The following is a 20,321-nucleotide window of genomic DNA, read 5'->3' on the forward strand; positions in this document are numbered from 1 at the left end:
GTGGGGTGGGACTAAGTCCCTTGTACTGCGGCCACTTCTGGCCTATTGTACCAGCCCCAGATGATAGGTGAGGGTGATTGTGGAGCAATTGGTGGAATGAAGATTGGCAGGGGAAACCGAAGTACTCGGAGAAAACCTGCCACAGCGCCACTTTGTCCACCACAAATCCCACTTGACCAGACCCGGGATCGAATCCGGGCCGCTGCGGTGGAAAGCCAGCGACTAACGGCGGCCCTCGCATGTACAGTAACCCCTCGTTATAACGGACAAAATATGGCTGTGTATAATTACAAATGTTTAGAGATGCTGCGGCACTAAGAAGGTTTTGTAGTTAGAAAACTATTTAAAAGAATAAGAAACAACCCAAATATAAATCGCATCGTGCTTTTCTATGTTTACTGCGTGAATTGGCTATTTATCCTATTGTGCACTGCAGTGAATACTATATTATAGCGGACACTCTGCCCTCCTCAATTAGTCCGTTATAACATGGGTTGACTCTGTACTCTAGTAACTTGCTAATGACGTCACAGTCTACGTCACTATGTCACGATGACGCAGGCTGAAAGATGATTTAGGCAGAGAACAGCAGTGACAAATTACAACGGTTGTTTAAAATCAGGTTCTGAACTGAACGCTCATCCTGCGATGCCGTAGTAGCAGGTTTGCGAAAATTACATAATGAAGAGCTTCATAACTAGTATTCGTAGCCAAATATAATTAGAATAAACGAGTGAAGGAGGATGAGATGGATAGAGCATGTAGCACAAATGGGGAGGAAAGGAATGCACATAGGATTTTGGTGGGAAAGCCAGAAGGAAAGAACAACTACGAAGACCTAGACATAGGTGAGAGGATAATATTAAGATGGATATTAGAGAAATAGAATGGGATGGTATAGGCTGGATTGTTCCGGCGGATGATTGTGAACAAGGTAATGAAATTTCGTTTTCCATAAAATGTCGGGAAATTCCTGAGTAGGTGAGCCACTGACGGCTTCACAAAGACTCAACTCCGTGGAGTTAGTTATGGTTATCCTGCGGTCTGCCACAATATCTGCGCTTACTGTACGCACGTCTGTCTGGTTTCATTGCAGGATTCAGGATGTCTTCCATCAAAGCAACAAAACTCGTGCTGGTGATGTTGGTAGCCATGCTAACGCTGAGCTGGGCTGTAGGCAAGAACCTGGGACAGCCTGGAGAAAAGGACCGCCTCATCAGCGAATTGGATGTGAGTTCCGTCACAGATGGTGCTGCACTAAGCCTGGGACTGGAGCATTTTCCGCTTCAGACAGGTTTCCGTTCTATTAGAGATTCAATTAATTCTCCTGCAGACATTATGAAACACGTGGTTCAGATGAGTGGACAGGCAGTTATAAGCTTAAAAACAGCCTGTGTTTAATTATATCCATACCTCTAAGATTTGCGGAAAAACTGTATCAGGAATAGAATGTATGTTTAATTCTTACCTACATCTTTTGTTCGAAAGAGTTTTTTCTCAGATAAATGACACGCACGAGTTACGCTCGACATAAGATAAGAAAGGTCTCTGTGTCTCCTCGCAAATTATCCATTAGTTTTGGTAATTTTTAATAGAAACTCGACCATGCTGACAAATTACGGTACAGTTAGCTAACATTATGAGCCGGGATAGCTCAGTCGGTATAGTGACTGGCTACGGGCTGGACGACCAAGTGCTCGGAGTTCGAGTCCCGGTGGGGTCAAGAATTTTCTCTTTTTCATGTCGTCCAGAATGGCTCTGCGGTCCACCCAACCTCCTATCCAATCGGTACCGGGGCTCCACCCCGGGGGTAAGGCGGCAGAGGCGTGAAGCTGATCATTCACCTCCAGTTACGTCAGAGGTCAAGAGAAAGTTGATTTATACATCCACTCCCCCATTCGCCTTCATGGCGTGGGCTTAATTATTTAAGCACAGGGACAACTTCACCTTTTTCTTTTCATTGGCCCTACAGCCCTCATTTGGGCCTAGGCCTACCTCCATGAAACCCTTCGTTTCACTTCGGTTTAATAGATCTTGTACATACGGTAGGACTCCTTGGGCGGGTGATCAGCTAGTCGCAAGGCTTCTCCCTGTACACAAACACAGAAAAACGCACATAAACATCCATGCCCTGAGTGGGATTCGAACGCACGATCCCGGTTTCCGAGCGAGCGAAGACAGTGCATGCCTTAGACCGCTCGGCTACCGTGACCGGCCAACTTCACCGTTACCTTAGCTAAAATTAAATTTCATGGAAATCCGTTCTTGGTTCTCGAGTTGTTACGTGTTGACAGGCGGACTGACAGAAGCTAATAGACGCAGTTTTGTAACTTTTCACTGTGTACGAGTTAAAAATTATTTTTTTATATAAACCTAGCTTTTTAATTTCCAACTGGGCGTGGATGATGAAATCATATAAATTAAATGTCACTTTGTCAGGGCTAGATAATTAACAACAGAAACCATTGCAGAACCGAAGGCGTCGGTAACACTGTAATTACATCCAACGTCGATTTCGCCTCACGCGTGAATACAAACTGTGGAAATGAGAAAAGCAATTAATTGACAGACACCGGGACGTTCCCTTGTTACGAAATATTCCCTTAAAACTGAACGCAGAGGATATGGCTTGTTTGACTTGGCGCAATAAGTTGCTGTTCCACAGAAGGGGGGAATCTGTGCTCGGTAAATACACGGTTTTAGTTGGTAGTTTTCACGAATGCCATCGAGACAGGAAAGCGATGTTTCCAGGACAAAATGAAGCAAATATCATAGCGCATATTGCAGGCAGTTACACGCAAGCATCTGTGACAATATTCGTGTTCGTCGTCCCAGCTTTTATCAGAGTAAAGAGAAAGTTTTCGTAAAACAGACTATAACAATAGCAAAGAGACTAATGTCATTCGTGTTATACGAGATTTCCAATCGTGTGACTTACTGTTTTCATCCTTATAAACCTCTTGTCGACAGAATGAAATATCCGTGAGGATGATTCATCATCAGATGGTGACACAGATCGCAAGAGGATCATCGGTAAGGTACTAAATTCTATTCTGAACACGCGATGATAGAAGAAGTCGCCATTCGGTAACGTCATGGCTTTCCTTTGTGGTACATGTGTCGGAAATTTTTATTTAATTGATTTAGTTTTATCTCAATTTGTCCGTTTTTTATTTTTGTTTTATGTTTTTACAGGCCCATATGCGGCTTGTCTTTATAAAAATTTCTATCACATTGAGACTTGCACACTTTGATACAGCGCGTGACTACACTCTACAGTTCACTGTTACAAACACAGTCACGTCTTCACAGCCGTTGCGTGGTAGCGGCTTTCACCGGCGGACGTTCCTCTTCTTCTGGGTTTCCGAACAGCCCCCGTTCTCAGTCACCAACCTCTAACAGCACCAGAGTCAGAGTTACATGAAGACAGGCGGACACGCAATCAGTTTACCTTGGCGCCAAGCCCTTTGAGGCTCTCGACCAGAAATTTCTTTGAACATACCCTTTGCGATCATAGTCCTCATGTAACGTCCCCTCTGCCGAAGGGATGGGTTTATCTCTTATGAAGAGACAATGTGGATCTATACATCCACTCCCCCATACGTTTTAATGGCGCAGTGTTTAATTAGTTAAGCACGGGGGCAAATTCACCTTTATGAATGGTTTATGGGTTCGGTAGGGCTACGTGGAGAGCTACCCTTTTGCCAATTCAAGGACTGAGTTCCGTTCAGAAACTAAAGGAAATGGAGTGCCCTTCTTCTTGGACGTCCAAAGCCCCACACAAGGGGCAACTTTACCTTTTCGTATGGCATAGAAGGGGGAACTACACTGACTTCATTTAGCAACACTGTAAACACGAAACACGGATCGCAGTAGCGCGGAAGGCACAGCAGTTCCCTCCGAGTTTCAGCGCGCCTGATGATGGCCGAGTGGGCCGAAACATGTAGTGCAGTGGCGGATTTAAAAAGGATTTAATTTTAAATCTTGATATTATTGCATGGAGAGCGGTAAACAACTGAAAATAAATTCTAATACCAACTGCAACAGGATGCTAAGATAGACATTTGCATCGTTGTGTACAGGCAGGAACAGAAACTCATCTCCAATGAAGCAGGCAGTGGCAAATCAAAACACAAATATATACAATTAAACCTGATCACAGGGGTAAACTCCTACGCATTAAAATCCAATTAAGTTCAGTTACAGCGTCTGCTGCTGCCGTGCGGGCTCATTGGTAGTCATTATTCATCAATCAATTTAGTCACTCATTGCGGTCGCGCAGCGTTGGGTCGTTTGAAAATTGGTACGGCATGTAGCAGAGGGGGGAGGGGCTCACCAATATTCCTCACACTGTGGTACATGTACCCCTAGGCAGATACCAACCTTTGGGGTTCGGGAACGATAAATCGAAATTCCTGAAATCGTAAGTTAACTTTTACGTTTCCTATATTTACGTGTCTTTAAACAATAATGCGTGACCATGACCATAAACAGTGAATCATTTTTCTGTGGTAGGGTTATACTAAAATTTTCTCAAGTTCTCTGTAAAAAATGAAATAATAATAAATTCATGGTCTATTATTATTATGAACCAATATACCGTGACAAGATTATATAATTCAGTCACATATAAAAACGATCTCTACCTGATATAAAGCGCTGATATTGGAAAATATCAAAAGACGGGAACATTAATACAGAATAAATCCCAAATAAAAATAATAAAAACAAATTGGAGGATTATATAACAAATATTTAACATTTAAAAGTTATCATTCTTAAAATAAAATTTTAAAACACACGAAGCATTAATCTCCCCATCCATCCTATTTCGCCGCTGGACAGCAGAAAACGTAACCTGAATGAATTTACAGTCACGTGATTCAATTTGTATCATGCGGTTTCCAGTCTACTTCAGTAAGTAGAAGGTAAAGGTATCTCTGTAACAGGCCGTGGAGGCTCATTGGGTTGTGAGACGTCGAAGCTCCCACATTTTCTAGACAATCGGCTCACACATGGCTGTGAGGTCAGCCTTAAGCGCCAGCCGTCCTTTATTTCTTATTACTCATTTCTGTTAGAGGCTGCAAGGATAAGGTTAATTGAAAAAAAAAAATCCACCTCCTCGGGACTCTAACCCGCGACTTTCCGGCTTGAAGCATAGTGCCTCAACCAACTATGATACCGCGTACCCCAAACTTCAGCATGTACGGTGAATTATTTAAAAGCAAAGCCGCGACATTTCCCGCCAGAAGATTATCGGCGAAATTTACAAGTTATCCGCTCAGAATCTGTTCTCGCCGCCTGGGGTGCTGGCCAGTGATTGGGGGGTATAGTTAGGGCGCCAAATTCTATGACAGATCACCCCAATATCGTCATAACAACAGGTCACAACAACGCATTCAAAGCAGATTCGAAACGGCTCTGATGATGACGTATGACACTCAGAATTACTGGGTTTTTGTACTTTCTCCATCGCCCGGTATTCTAAAAACACCAGAGAACACGACGTTTCGGATACTGCGTCTGTTTCCATTTTCAGGTGAGGGAGGAGACACCTACTCTTTTGGGTATCTTAGAAAGAGCTAACTTTAGTTACTGCAATACCGGACGATGGACAAAGTCCAAGGACCCAATAATTCTGAACACACTCCAAATTCGCCAAGAAATCAAGCGCTTGTGCCACTTCCACAGCAGGCCCCATTACAGGTGCTTGTGCTCCTTTCCTAGCAATGGCTGCAAGGAACTGGAGGAAATCGTGAAAGCCGCAGTTAGAATGGTTGTCTTCCAGACCGATATTCGAACCTGGGACCCCTGGGAATGAGACGTGAATGCGCTGAGCAGCCGTCCGCGACATCCGTCCAATCGCGGTCGAGTCAGTAACTAAGAGACTGAGTGAATGAGTAACAGGCTGAATTTATCCGTGGATGATTGAATCAGTTATTAAGTTATTGATTGAATACGAGATCGTGTGAATTAGTGAGTGAATAAGAGATTGCAGACCACTGGGACAAAGCGAGTGGCCACAGCTGTGCGCTCTGAACTCATATTTGGGAGGTGTTCGGTTCGATTCTCTCCCATAAGATTTTCACAACTCCCAGATACTTTAGATATTAAAATATGAACATGAGTCCTATGGGAGTTCACCTGAGGAAGGAAGCAGATTCAGTTTCTGTAACGTCCAGAATTCCGGACGATGGACAAAGTCCGAAAACCCAGTAATTCTGAGTGTTATATACCAATATCAGAACCCTTTAGTGTCTAAATATACAAAATATCCTAACTAACTCATGGAGCTGAGCTCTTCTGGAGGAGCCGCCAATTCTGCAGCTACTCAAGAATTTCCCAGCATTTTATGGAACCCGAAGGTTCATTACCGTGTTCACAATAGCCCTCCACTTGTCCCTATCCTGAGTCAGATCTATCCAAACCATACCATCCCATCCTATCTCTCTAAGATCCATTCTAATATTATCCACCCACCTACACCTTGGTCTTGCCTGTGGTCTCCTTCCTTCTGGCTTTCCCTCCAATATCCTATACGCATTCCTCGTCTCCCCCATTCGTGCTACATGACCTGTCCACCTCATCCTCCTTGACTTGATCATTCTAATTATACTTGGAGAAGAGTACAAGTTATGAAGCTCCTCATTATGCAGTTTTCTCCTACCTCCTGTCACTTCATCTCTCTTCGGTCCAAATATTCTCCTCAACACCCTGTTCTCAAACACCCTCAGTCTATGTTCCTCCCTTAATGTCAGAGACCAAGTTTCACACCCATACAGAACCACAGGCAAAAATACAAAATATCCTAACCCACAAAATCCATGCTTGCAACTTTCCCTCTGTCCATCACAGAAGCGGTTCTGTTCTCCTACTTAGAGACAAGATTAAAACACTGACATTACGACCTGCAGTAATCACAATAAAGAAAGGTAGGAAACGTGATAACCTGCTTATTACGAGAAGGGTTTCTCCTTCTAAAGACGTTTCTTTTGTTGAGATAATTTAATTATAATCCATGGCTGTTCTGTGGACGAACAGGCAGTGCTAATCTTATGCGTAGAACATTTATCCTTTCCAACAAGAGATAGAAATCCTAACTCATTTACTTGTACCGAGACTTTCCAAGTGGTTTCGGAGATAAATATGTATACAGCCAGTCAGATGTGACCTGCTCACTTTGTTCATGTTATTACCTTCGTAAAATGAAATTGAGCTTACTCGTACAGTAATTCAAAAGAATTACAAATACGAATGTAGAAATGAAAATTAAAAATTTCAGAAGAATAAAGATAAAAGATGAATTTGTCTCTGTGCTTAATTAAGCACCACTCCATGAAGACGCATGAGAAATGAAGGCAAAACTCCATGAATTCTTAACCTCGACACTAGATGTAGGTAGGCGGTAAGTTTCATGCACCACAGATCTTCCCAGCATTTTATGGAAGCCGAAGGTTCATTACCCTGTTCGCAAGAGCCCTCCACTGATCCCTATCCTGAACCAGATCTATCCAGTCCATACCACCCCATCCTATCTCTCTGGGATCCATTATAACATTGTCCACCCATTTACGCCTTCGTCTTCCTAGTGGTCTCTTTACTTCTTTCATTCCCACCTACATCCTACATGCATTCCTCTTCCCCCATTCGTGCTACATGCCCTGCCCATCACATCCTCCTTTACGTGTTCGTTCTACAAGGCGTTTTATAGCAGAGGACAGAGCTCTTCATTAACTGGCTGCTTATGCCAGAGCCCTGTCCCATGTGGGAGATGCTGAGGGAAGCATCGCGGTACGGAGTTCTCCCTCAGGTGCTTCGGCTTTGCTCTTCCAGACAGGACGGGAGCTTCTGGAGAGAACAGGAGTTCTCAACGACTCTGCTCCATGACATTGGTTAAGTCTTCACTGACTGGAGCTGATCTAAATGTTCCAAGAGAAAACGGCCCACCAACTGGTTAAGGTTGTTTAGGAAAATATTCGCTGTTAATTGTTAAGAACCGTTCGAAACACAACCTGGAAGAAACTCTGTTTCTTTGCCTACAGAATGTGTCTTATCATTTTGTGGGTAAAAAGGCAGTTTCTTTTGTGTTAATGGAAAATGGTACGTATTGTAATCGCGGTGCTTTAAAGGGTTAATTAGATAGTCTCTATCTATGTATGGCTCTACAGTCATTTGTTGGCCCTTGGCCGCCTTTTCAATTTACTGATCTTTCAATTAGCCGGTAGGACTATTTGGACGGGGGATCAGCCGGCCACAAGGCCGCAACCTACACACAGAACAAGACAGACACAGACTTCTATGCCTTGAGTGTGATTTGAACGCACGATCCCATTGTTCCAGCGAGCGAAGACAGTTTATGCCTTGCACGGCACGACCACCGCGATCGGCAATTAGACAGTAACTACTGTACAGTGCGGTCCTGACGGTGTACACAAGGGAAAAACAAAATTTGCTTTGCTAAACTAAGAGGCGCTGTCACTATTGGTTTTCATTTGTTTGCTGGCGGTGATGAGATTCAGGAGCGTGTGGAAATTCTTGGCATGCAAACAACCTTAATATTCAAAGAGCTTACAGATGCAAATCCAAATTCTGATAATGTACATTGCAACTGCTGAGATTCAGCGAGAATAATATTTATTTCGTCTGGAATGTTTCGAAATATTCTGAAAACTTGAAGACGAAACTAAATTATTGGCGACAGTAACAAATGAAGATCACAAAAGTTGCGCATGCGTTGACCAGCTGAAGGACAAGCAGGTGCGTACAAAATGTGGCGAGTTTATAATGACGCAGTGTTTAAGAAAGTGACATTTATGATAAGGTAATTCTTCTTCTTATTCTTCTCCAATTGTAAGCAGTGAAGCCCGTTCTCTCCTCATGTACTCACTTAGTCTGCCCTGATGTAATTTCATGTTACTTTCTTCAAGTGGTTTATCAAAGTTTGTCTCTCTCATCAATTTTATTTTGTTCTGATTGTATTCTCATTTCTTTTCTGATACCTTCATTACCTTTACGGTCAAGCCGAGTGCTCTTAAGCATCTAATTAATTTAATGTATTACGGACCTTGACATAGCTCAGGCGGTTTAAGGCCTGTCTGCTCACTGTGGAATCCCAGGCCGCTTCTCCTGAGATTCGAGGTGAATGAAATGACATTGCAGCAGGTCTTCCTCTAAGTTTCTTCCTTTTCCCTTGCAAGTCATTATTCCACCATTGGCCCATGTGCGAAAACCCTGATCAGGCAGCACTTTATCACATCCCCTGCTTCAAGTTGGGGGCTTCATCCCCGACCCGGAGCCCAGCAGAATAAGAACGCTAAAAATATATGTCTGGTCGAATTAATGTCTTTGAGTCTGGACGACCGGGGTTCGATTCCCGGCAGAAGCAAGATTTTCCCTTCTCCATAGCATCCAGATCTGTTCTGGGGCCCACTCAGCGTCCTATCCAATGGGTATGGGGGACCATTATCTTGGAGGTAAAGCGGCCGGGGCTTTAAGCAAATCCCTCATCTCCATATAATGCTGACATAAACAATGGTGGAGCTATATCTCCACTCCCCCACACATCTTAATGGCGTGGTGCTGAACGAATTAAGCACGGGGACAATTTCACCTTAGACCTAATGTCTCATGTAGACGCCCGTCGCCGCCAGTAGGAGGGGTACCAGGTGTTACGAAACGTTGTACTTTCATTCATTCATCAATGGCTCTACAGCCCTTTGTTGGGCCTTGGCCTCTTCTTCAGTTTCGTAATCTTTTCTAGACAGTCGGTGGGACTGCTTGGACGGGGGATCAGCCCGTCGCAAAGCCGCTACCTACACACAGAACAACACAAACACAGAATAAACGAACACACAGACATCCATGTCTTTAGTGAGATTTGAACCCATGATCCCAGTGTCTGAGCGGGCCAAGACAGTTTATCCTTAGACTGCGGGGCAGCTATCAGCCACCAACAATCTTAGAAGAAAACTTGCCTGTGTTTTTGAGAAAGGAATTTCTTTCGAGTCATGGAAATGATTAAACAAAATGAAAGTACGCAATGCTGAAACACGTACGCTAAGTGACGGAGGAAGAGGCGGATTGGTGCACGAACATGGCGACACTTGGGGACCACGCGTTGCCCTTCGCGTCACATAAGAGCTGAAGGAATTCCAGCCAGAGTTACAACATGAAACATGTAAAGAGCGAGTCGTTTAAATCCCAAAGGGACCCAGGAGATGTCTGCATTACGCCACAACGTTCATTATTCAACACGCGACACAAGAATCTTTGTGTCCCAACAGACTGTCTGATCAGACCGCTTCAGTCTCACACGCAGACTATGAATTACGAAGCCAATTGAACATGAACTCACTGAAGATAGCAGTCTTCTGGGATTTGGCACCGTGTATATGTGGTGTTAACCGACGTTCCAGAGGAACGTATCGCCTCCATCTTCAGGGTAGAAGAAAACATATAAGAAATCTGCAGGCGAAGAGACCGTGAGAACCGGTAAAAGAAGACTGTCTGCTTTTACCGGTTCTCACGGTCTCTTCGCTTGCAGATTTCTTATATGTTTTCTTCTACCCTGAAGATGGAGGCGATACGTTCCTCTGGAACGTCGGTTAACACCACATATACACGGTGCCAAATCCCAGAAGACTGCTATCTTCATAGTCACCGCCGTGAAAGCCTCAAATATTACATGAACTCACTGCTTTCCGTTTTGAAAGGACAGACGAACTTGGTTTCGTAACACTTTATGTTGAGGTGAGACTCTCTGAAGTCAGCACTGAAACTAGGCAGACCTACCTGTTCCAGGGTTCGTTCTAATAACCTCTGTGAGGACGTAGGCTATCCTGACAGGGATTTCCTCATTCCTCGTAGGAAAATGTCCCGGAAATTGGGACCCGACATAAGGGATAAACCAGGCATTTGTTTCGTGCTACTTTGATACCTTAAAGAATCGAAAAAGGCAGCAGTTATTAATAAAAACATTAAAATTATTTTAAAAACGTTTACTCAATCTCAAAAACTCCGGGGAAGGGGGTAGTAAATTAGTCTTAAGCACCTGATGAAGGCCGTATACGGCAGAAACACGTAGTTTGAAGAAGACGGGGGTAATAAAAGAGTTGCCCTGAGGAAGGAAGTATAATGTGTTATTGAAGAGTCCTAAGCGTCCTAAACGTAAGTGTGCAGGCAAACTTTCTGTTTCCCCTTGAAAAACTGGCTGTCCCCCAAATTTTTGGATACCCTCCTATCGGCGCTCATTATAGCTTCTTCTAAAATCCTCTCGACATCATCACCGACTAAATCATGCCGTCATTCGGCCATATATAGTCTGAGCTACTGATTTCGTCGTTAAATAAATACATTATACCCGACTTCAATTGGGTCCAGTTCGTACCTTCAATGAAATGGTTTGAGACCGGAGATGATCACACTGAGTTACAAACGTTGGGAGTTTTACAAAAGTATTCATCTTCGTATCAGATTCCTAAAAAAGCAGACTCTTTTTCTTTTATTTTGAAAAATAAAAAGGCATAGACAATGCCCTTCCGCCATTTACCGAATTATACTAGTGCTGCTATCTGTCGGACGAAACATCAGTTCAACAGCGTTTGGAAACAATGCACGAGAGGTATGCAACAGATACGAGACAGTATGCATTGATTGTACCGGCATTCGTACGAACACAGACATTCAGTCTTGGTGTGGAGCCCAGTCTAGGGCTTATGACCAGATATTTATTACAGTTTGACAGTTTCGGTCTTGTTCTTGCTGGGCGGCCTCTCAAACAAGAAGACGGGTCTGTCTTTTGTCAGAGTTATCTTGTGTTGTCTCGTATTCTGGTTATAACCGCTAGGCGGCCTGATAGCAGACACCGCCCCATGGGGTGTCACTTTGCGTATTTCTCTTTTAAGAAGTCGTTTTTGTGCAACGTACAATTCGTTGCTGTGGTTCAGGTTTCAACAGTGGAACAGTGAACCACAGTAACAAGAACCGCTGCGTAGCAATGGGCGCCTATACTCGTAATGCCTGGGATCACGTTTGCCCAGCCGTTGGCTGGCAATGGACGTCTGGCTCCGACTCCGATACTCCTGCTTTTAGGCCGCGCGTCACAGTATTGAACACAGATATTGGTTCCTTCCTTCTTATGGCCTGTTAATCACGATTTTTTTAATTTTGCAACAATGGTCAATTCATCATCATCATCATCAGTAATCTGTCAAGATGACAGGTCCACAGTCTCTTCCAAAACAATTCCTCCACTTAATGCGATCTAGAGCTTTCTCCTTCAAATGACAGTATCCTCTTCTGTCCCCAAGGTCATCCAGCATCTTCTTACGTCTTCTTCCTCGTCTTCTTGTCATTTCTATCCGCCCCTCTATCTTTCCTTCGATAACTTCTTTTAGAAGGCAGTTTCTGCGTAAAACATGACCAATCCAATTAGCCTTCCGTTTTCTTATTTCGTGTAGGATATTCCTCTGCTCACTGACTCTAATTAACACTTCTTCATTTCTCACATAATCGGTCCAACTGATCTTCTCCATCCTTCTCCAACACCACATTTCAAAACTTTCCAGATGTTTCTGATCTACTGCCCTAAGTGTCCATGTTTCAGCCCCATACAGAGAGCTATGCTCCAAATGTAGCATTTCACTAGTTTCTTCCTCAAATTTATGTCCAATTTGCTGGTAAAGAGATTCTTCTTCTTGCTAAATGCAGCTTTTGCCATGGCAATCCTGGATTTAATTTCACTAGTACACCTTCCATCATCTGTTAACAAGCTACCCAAATATTTAAAATGTTTCACATTTTTCAGTTGTTTTTGGTCTATCTTTATTGTGACTGGCATTGCATAAATATTAAGTTGGATATTGTTTAACATTATACAAATACGACCTTATGTGAAACAGACCTTGTTATTAGTCGGTATGGTTAGAAATCAAAATGGCCGAGTAGCTCTATCCACAGATCTCTCATATCCAGATGTGTTCAGAGTTTCAGCGCTGCAATTGTTCAGATTGAATTTCACAAAAATACTGAACTGTACTGAGGCATGAGAATGTGAGGCCCAACGGGAAACTGACGGCATACATCAGTGTGTGGAAGCAGCGAAGATAATTGCTGTTTTATATCACTACGGACAACAGCCTTAACTTAACAGGAAACATTATCTTTATCTCCTTAACTTTCGACATAAACTTTGCATTAGTTTCCCGCCGAGCGGGTGGTAACACTGCTCTTTCTCCTTGGTAACGAGCTTACTGCCGCTATTCGCTTGTTTGGAAATATCATGACCAACATGGCGGAAACAACGGAGCGTGCCAAAGCTAACAGACGCTTGGAATTTCTGGATACGTGTACACGTAAGCGAGTCTTGTCTGTCCATATGTTGAAATGAATGCGATTCTTCGATCAGCAGTGAAAGGTCAGATGTCGCGTTTCATTTAAGAATACTTTTATTCTAAAGGAAGTGCCGGGATAGCTCAGTCGGTATAGCTATGGGATGCGGGCTGGAAGGCCCTGGTTCGATTCCCGGCAGTTCTAGATCTTCCTCTTCTTCACAGTGTCCAGACCGACACTGGGGTCAGCATCCTATCCAATGGCTCTTTCCCCGGGTCTAAAGTGAGAGAGGCTTGAGACTGACCGTTCAGCTCCATCTCGTGTCGAGGTGTAGGAAGGCGGATATGTGACTGTCCTCTCGCAACATTTTCATGGCGGGCTGCCTACGCACAGGGACAGCTTCACCTTATTCTAAAGGTTGTGGCAATCGCGTATGGGATAATCATAACGGCAAGAAACGAGATCCGTGAAGTTGTTTCAAACACAACCATCATTTCTGATTTTTCCTGTTACTGCTGGGTTCCTAGATTCGTCTATCGTCTAGTATTCCAGAGAGAACAAGAAGTTCTGGGAAAAACTAATCGTCCACTTTTCTTGACACGACACGGACCGCATAGAAAATGACGCGACCAATAATTCTTCTATTGTTTTGTGTGCGTACTGGTGCAGCAGTAACGTTTTTACCGAGCCGTGTCCTAGCAACGATTGGTGATACACATACAGACACAAGAGATGTTGAGATAGGCTCAGGTGCCATGATATACATGCCAAGTTTCATAAAGATTGGATCAGGTATTCGAAAGTTAATAGGGGGGGGTACACAAATGCACAGACAGCATGAAGATCGCCTAAGCCTATTTTAATTGTTTTTTCTTTTTCAAATTTCACTCTGAGACCAAGGGGGAACGTGATGTTTCACTCCGAGACCAAAGGGCACGTGAAATTTCACTCTGAGATCGAGGGGTACTCGAACTTCCAAAAATATGGAAATCAGACCATAAATCTGGAAAAATAAATAATTTGTATTCTAAAGTAAAGAACACCAAGTTACGAAGCAGTTAAAAATTATATGAAAATATAATTACGAAACTTTAAAAGTTAGGAATCCTGCAGTAAATTGGGTTCAATTTCTAGTCCGTATGAAGTGGACCTAAATGGAGCCCGATATGCATCGAACCGCGTGAAAACTTTTCCTCTTGGAGGCCCCAAGTGCTTTAGCCCGGATGACTGGGTTTAGTGTCGAATTCAGAGAAAACCTTGGCGGTACTACAGTCTCCTTCCTGCATATCCAGGAAGCTTATGGAAAGTAGACTGTGAAGCTTTGTCAGCCAGAGAGACTGATGCAGCTGTTCGCACTAAGCCTGTGTCTACTCACCCAGTTCCATATGACTCGGGACTTCATGCCGTAACCTCGAACCTCACGGAGAATGCGAAAAAGAATAAATAGTGTCTGCATATCTTGCTATGTGTATAGAAGTTTTGTAAGCGTAAGATTCCATTTTCATTACGTAATACCGGGTTTCCATAGCAACGAAATGCCAAGCGTTAACACGCTGCATGAATAAAAGCAATATATGTAGATTACAAACGACCCAGAAGTATTTCGTTCGAGTGTATCGTGTATATTCTGTGAGAATCACAATATTCTGATATGGATACGTGAACTGCAATACACCATTCAAAGCGGGCGGTTAACGAGTGGCTTCTGTGCTTCTTGTGAGAGATGGCGTTATACCACGGTCTCAACGCAGCATCACAAAGGACGGCAAAGGACGAACACAGTAGCCGCGAGGTCTAAGGCATGAAATGTCTTCGCCCGCTCGAACACTGGGATCGTGGGTTCGAATCCTACTCAAGGCATGAATGTCTGTCTGCGTTTATTATATGTTTGTGTTGCCATGTGTAGGCAGCGGCCTTGCCTCGAGCTGATCCCCCGTCTAAGAAATCCTACCGACTGTCTGAGTTTAAGAAACTGAAATGAAACGAAGTGTTTCACGGATGCCCTATGCTCCAAGTGGAGGCAACATAAATAGACAGATAGGGCTGCAGATGGATACGGGAGAATCTAGAGGCATTTTATATTAAAAAAAGCTTGTGTAAGAAATGATGCTATTGTACTTTCCGCAGAATTTTCAACGGGAGTTACACAAGCCAGTCACTGCGAAGTACAGAAATGCAGGGATTTAGAGACGTTTCATTGGTTGCAGGAACTGGCTGAACTTTATATTATAAACTAGTGACATGTCGATGAAGATCTTCTGCGATGTGAAGTCGTGTAGTCTAAGTTCTCCGACGTTTCGGAAGAATGTAGTGTCTCCGTTTTCAGGATAGAAAGGCAAGCGAAGGAAGTAAGGAACAATATGCTGCTCCTTGATGGTTATTTGGTTGGCTTACTTCTCGACCGTGAACATAGAGGCAGTACATTACTCCGAAAAGTCGGTGAACTCCTACATAATTACAAGTCATCACACTTTGAAAGATAATGCCCCTAATAGTCACTGCTGTCAGAACATCAAACCCAACACAGTGAAAATTCCCTTGAATATTCAACGGGGAAATTTCGTAATTCCCATCTCTAAGAGCTTCTGTGTTGCTGGTACGGGCGTGTCGTTCCACAAGGCAGTGAAACCCCTAAATCAAATTCAGAGCCAGGCTTTCAAGAACAATTGCGGACCGTAACAAATGGTCAGTCGGGAATAAGACACGATAAATAATTCAATACATTCTCTAAATGTTCTCTCGAGGATAATTCTACGATGCTGTCAGGGCACTCGGTAGCGTAGTTGGTCGAGACACTATGCTACAACACGGAAGGTCGCGAGTTCGATTTCCGATCAGGTCATTCGATTTTTCGATTGACATAATCCTTCCAGCCACACTATGACCCTGGGGTCGACTCAGCCTCTTAACAGAAATGAGTACCAGGAATCTTCCTATGGGTAAAGGGCGGCCGGCCGGCGCGTAAGACTGACAACCTCACCGTCATCTGTGAGCCGATTGTCTAGAAAATGTGGGAGCCTCGACGTCTCACAACTCTATGGGTCTCCACGGCCTGTTACCTGCGCCGACGCTGTCTGTATATACCATCGAATGTTAAAATGATAGATGAATGATGAACTGGAGACGATTTGGTAGGAAGCGGTTGTGACCTAACCGAGGAAATGTCCAGGTATTTCCTTGAGGTACCTGAGGAGAATGATGAAATCCTCAGTCACGACAACCAGTGTCCCGGGAAAGAGACTCGAAACGACGACTCCAGAATACAAGCGTAGAGAGTTACCGCTAAGCTAAGCCGCGATCTGTAGCTCTCATTGTGTAGAGTGCGTGTGATTCTCCTCAGGTGCCACAGAAGTGTTTACAGAAAATAAGAGAAGTGAAATAGAAAGAAACTACTTCGCTACATTCACGTAAAGGCGGAGGGGAGGCAGAAGTGAGACGCAGAGCGCGCTGATCAAGAAACCGAGAGTCGCTTTTGTCGTATGATGACTCTTTGAGACTCGGTGGGCTGTTTCCAAGAAAGCAGAGAGACCCACCACGGCGCAGGTCGATAAGCAAGTTCTGCCTCTGGAATGATGCATGAGAACAAGTTTTCCATTTCCGCCCTCTGTTTCCACTTGTAATGTCCATATTAAACTTGTTTCAACTTGGAAACGACAGCGTATGTAAATCACAGACACGTGACGTGGGCGCGACGCAGCATTCCACTGCCTGCAAGTAGCACGCACTATTCGCCGCTTCTGGTCTGCATTGGCGGTGTTTCCGCAGGGAATTCAAACTGTAACATCAGCTGTCATGACTCAGACTTTCCTAGTTTTCCTCCGTTCCTCCAGGATAATGTCGGGATAGCATATAACTTCAGGCTATTATCGCTTTTCCCCACACGCCTTCAACTTTATAATTTAATACAATGTTCCCAATCGATTTAATATATAACCTAAGCAGTTGATATAGCACCTTAGAGTAACTTGAGAAATAACAAATTTCATCACAGTTACCATTTACAAATGTATTCTGACATGACGGCTAAAAGCAGGAATAGTAGAAAAAGAAGAGGTAATCATTTCCAGGCAACAGCGCGACAAATATTTCCGCAGTAGTGGATCAATACGCAACAACAGAACAATTGTTGGAATTCGGAGTAGGCGGGTAGGAGTTGTGAGTTTCAGCTGAGCAGTGGCAGTGATCTTGAGAAATTTCTATTGTTGGCAGCCGCTACCTAGCACCGACTAGTGACGAGAGAATAAGAAACAGAAGACTGTGTGTGCTGTAGCTGTAGTGATTTAGAATGTGTAAATTGGTAAGACTGTCATAATCATTTGCAGATATGAATTATAAGCGTCCAATAAATTCAATTATCAATCCAAACCCAGTATCTGGTCCGCAACACGTGACAGTATGTTTTCACTGCAGATTCGTGGGTCATCTAACTTGACTCTTATCCGTCCATTACTGTTACACGCGTCAAAGTTAAGGGCTGTGACGATGCTGTACCTCAATTGGGATTACTGAGTCTTAGGGCTTTGCTCGTCGTCCGTTATTCTGAAAGAGCACAACGTTTTGGAATATGCATCCATTTCTGTCCTCAGTTTAAGAGTTTGGAAGGCATCTCACAGTTCGGTCCTTTAGAAAACGCTAATAACATAAACTGGGCTCCTTTTAACGGATAACATTCAATATGTGCGTCCCAATATTTTCACTTGAAGACTCAAATAGATCCAGTTGCCGAATCGTTGTATTATATTTCATTGCTAAAAGATGGACAAACTCGACAAACTCAGTAATCCCAAACCCATGAATACCATCAGCAAGAAGGAATATTTCTCGTACTAGAAAGATGATATCCAAGTTTGGAAGTATTTACGCAACACTTCTCAGAAATAAATATTACAAGAGAAAAAGTAGCGGCCTTCTATGAACGACAGATATTTGCCACATATAATCTTAATACCGGGTGGGCAGTTTAAAGCGTGACAGTCTCTTAACGAAGTCTCGATGACGACCGTTTCTCCGCTGTTCGGTAAGCGCACAGCGCTCAGACTGCAGAAAATCGGAACATACTGTATTATATCAAGACCGAACATGAGATCAGTTTACTAGCTCTCTCATATTACTTACGCCTTTTTGAAACTTTGTAGAATATTACAGGAATTCTATACTGAAGTTCCAGCAGAGATAATCTTCTGCCTCAAGAGAGTTTATCTTACATTTATAATCCAGTGTATTGTAACTCTGGAACAGGGAGAGTGAACTGACGTCATTTAGTTTTCTCATCTCACTTAAGTCCTCTGAAAACAGAGGCAACTTAGTAACGTGTTAATATGAGAGCAGAGAAAGACAGCGCTAGTTTCTACGCTGCTGGAATGCCAAGCGGAGCACAGCCAAAGATTCCTTCAATTACGTGTAGTAACGCCTTTCCCAAGGATATGACTACTTAGAATCCCAGACTCGAGATACAGGCACACCTTCGCAGAAACAGGAACATGTTCCTTTTAACAGATGGCATAGCTCAGTCACTATGGTGACCATACTATGGGCTCGACGGTCTAGGAATCTTGTTCGATGGCCCACAGAGGCGAAACATTTTTCTTCTCCGCAGCGTTCAAACAGACTCAGGGACCCAAAAAGCCTCTTTATGCGCACCGGGGTTCTTTTATAGAAAACAAAATGAGCAGAGCGTAAAGCTGACCACTAAATTCCACCTAGTGTCAAGGTTAAGAATTCGTGAATTCACACCTCTACTTCTCCATACGTCTTCAAAGTGTGGTTATTAACGGAGAGAGTAATTAGTTAGTTAGTTAGTTATTGGAGAGGTTGGGTTTCCCCATGCACTTAGACCAGTATTGGTCCATTGTGCTTCCCTCTATGATATTCTACCAGTCTCTATTCCCTACCGATACTGGTGCGTACCATCAGTCCCGACCGAGCCAGCGAGTTCGGCCTCTATTGGCTTTAATGCTTCCCCCATCTATCAGAGGCGTTAGAGACTACTGTTGGGCGGGAAATGTCCTGAATTTTGCTCAGTGGCCTCCTTTGGAGACATGAGGTTCTTTTACGTGCCGTCCTCCCTCCCGGACGACTTGTTCCCTGAATTTTTCCACCCTTAAAAATTCCACGACCTCCGCCGAGTTTGAACCCGCGTACCTTGAGTCACGAGGTGGGAACGTTACCCCTAGACTACGGAGGCCGCAACGGACAGGGTAAATAAGATACAGCGATGTTGGCAGCGGCAGGTTCCTCCGAAACGCTGGAAGTATCTTCTAAACTACACAGTATCAAGACAAAAACCACAATAATCTTCATAGTCACTGCAATGAGAACGTCAAAACGCCTTGCCTAAAACTTCAGGGCAGAAAAGTAGAAGAGATGGTGTATGTGTAAATACTGGTAACTATTTACCCAACTATACGGCGTTACATCTCGAAAGACAATAAGTAACATTCGTTGCCACTGCTACGAGAAACATAGAGCTGACATGTGAACATGTTGACCCACTCTGTACATCAACATTATCCGTGAGCGAGCCGTGATTGCAGATTGCTCGGTCGCGAAGCAATTATCTGCAGCAGAAATGGACTCAAGCGAATGAGAATGGGGTACATAGTATTTATGTGTTTACTTTTAATGTGTTACATTCAATATTTGCACTACCCTGTTGTCAGAAATGTACCTTCCTTTTATTTTGTGTATGAGAACCGTCTCTCTTTGGCTCTTATAATATGTATCATAATATTAAAACTGCTAAAATGCTTACAGAAACTCCACATCGAATATTTTTAAAAATAAATTATATGTTTATTTCCAGCCCAGAATTTTGTTGTAAATTTAAAGCTATACCAGGACCTTATAAATTTAAAGAACTTGAGTTAGGTACTGTAAATTATAAAGAACTTGAAGGACGGAACCACTCGGAGTACCGAGGCATGGGTAGGATATTATTAAAACAGGTCCTACTGCAATGTGATGGGAATATATGGAATGGATTCATTCTGGTT

At 43.5% G+C, this 20,321-nt stretch overlaps 1 protein-coding gene across 1 annotated transcript in view; it reads left to right on the forward strand.

The window, feature by feature from the left end:
- LOC117283177 (prohormone-1-like) overlaps window positions 1–20,321 on the forward strand; it is a 41,184-nt gene that overhangs the window by 16,439 nt on the left and 4,424 nt on the right. The window contains exon 2 of the mRNA XM_033755791.1: window positions 1,097–1,230. Coding sequence (XP_033611682.1) covers window positions 1,105–1,230 — 126 coding nt within the window. The 5' untranslated portion in view covers window positions 1,097–1,104. The remainder of the gene's footprint in view (window positions 1–1,096; window positions 1,231–20,321) is intronic.

Source organism: Cryptotermes secundus, unplaced genomic scaffold (genome assembly GCF_002891405.2).
Source record: "Cryptotermes secundus unplaced genomic scaffold, Csec_1.0 scaffold2092, whole genome shotgun sequence".
NCBI classification, from domain to species: domain Eukaryota; kingdom Metazoa; phylum Arthropoda; class Insecta; order Blattodea; family Kalotermitidae; genus Cryptotermes; species Cryptotermes secundus.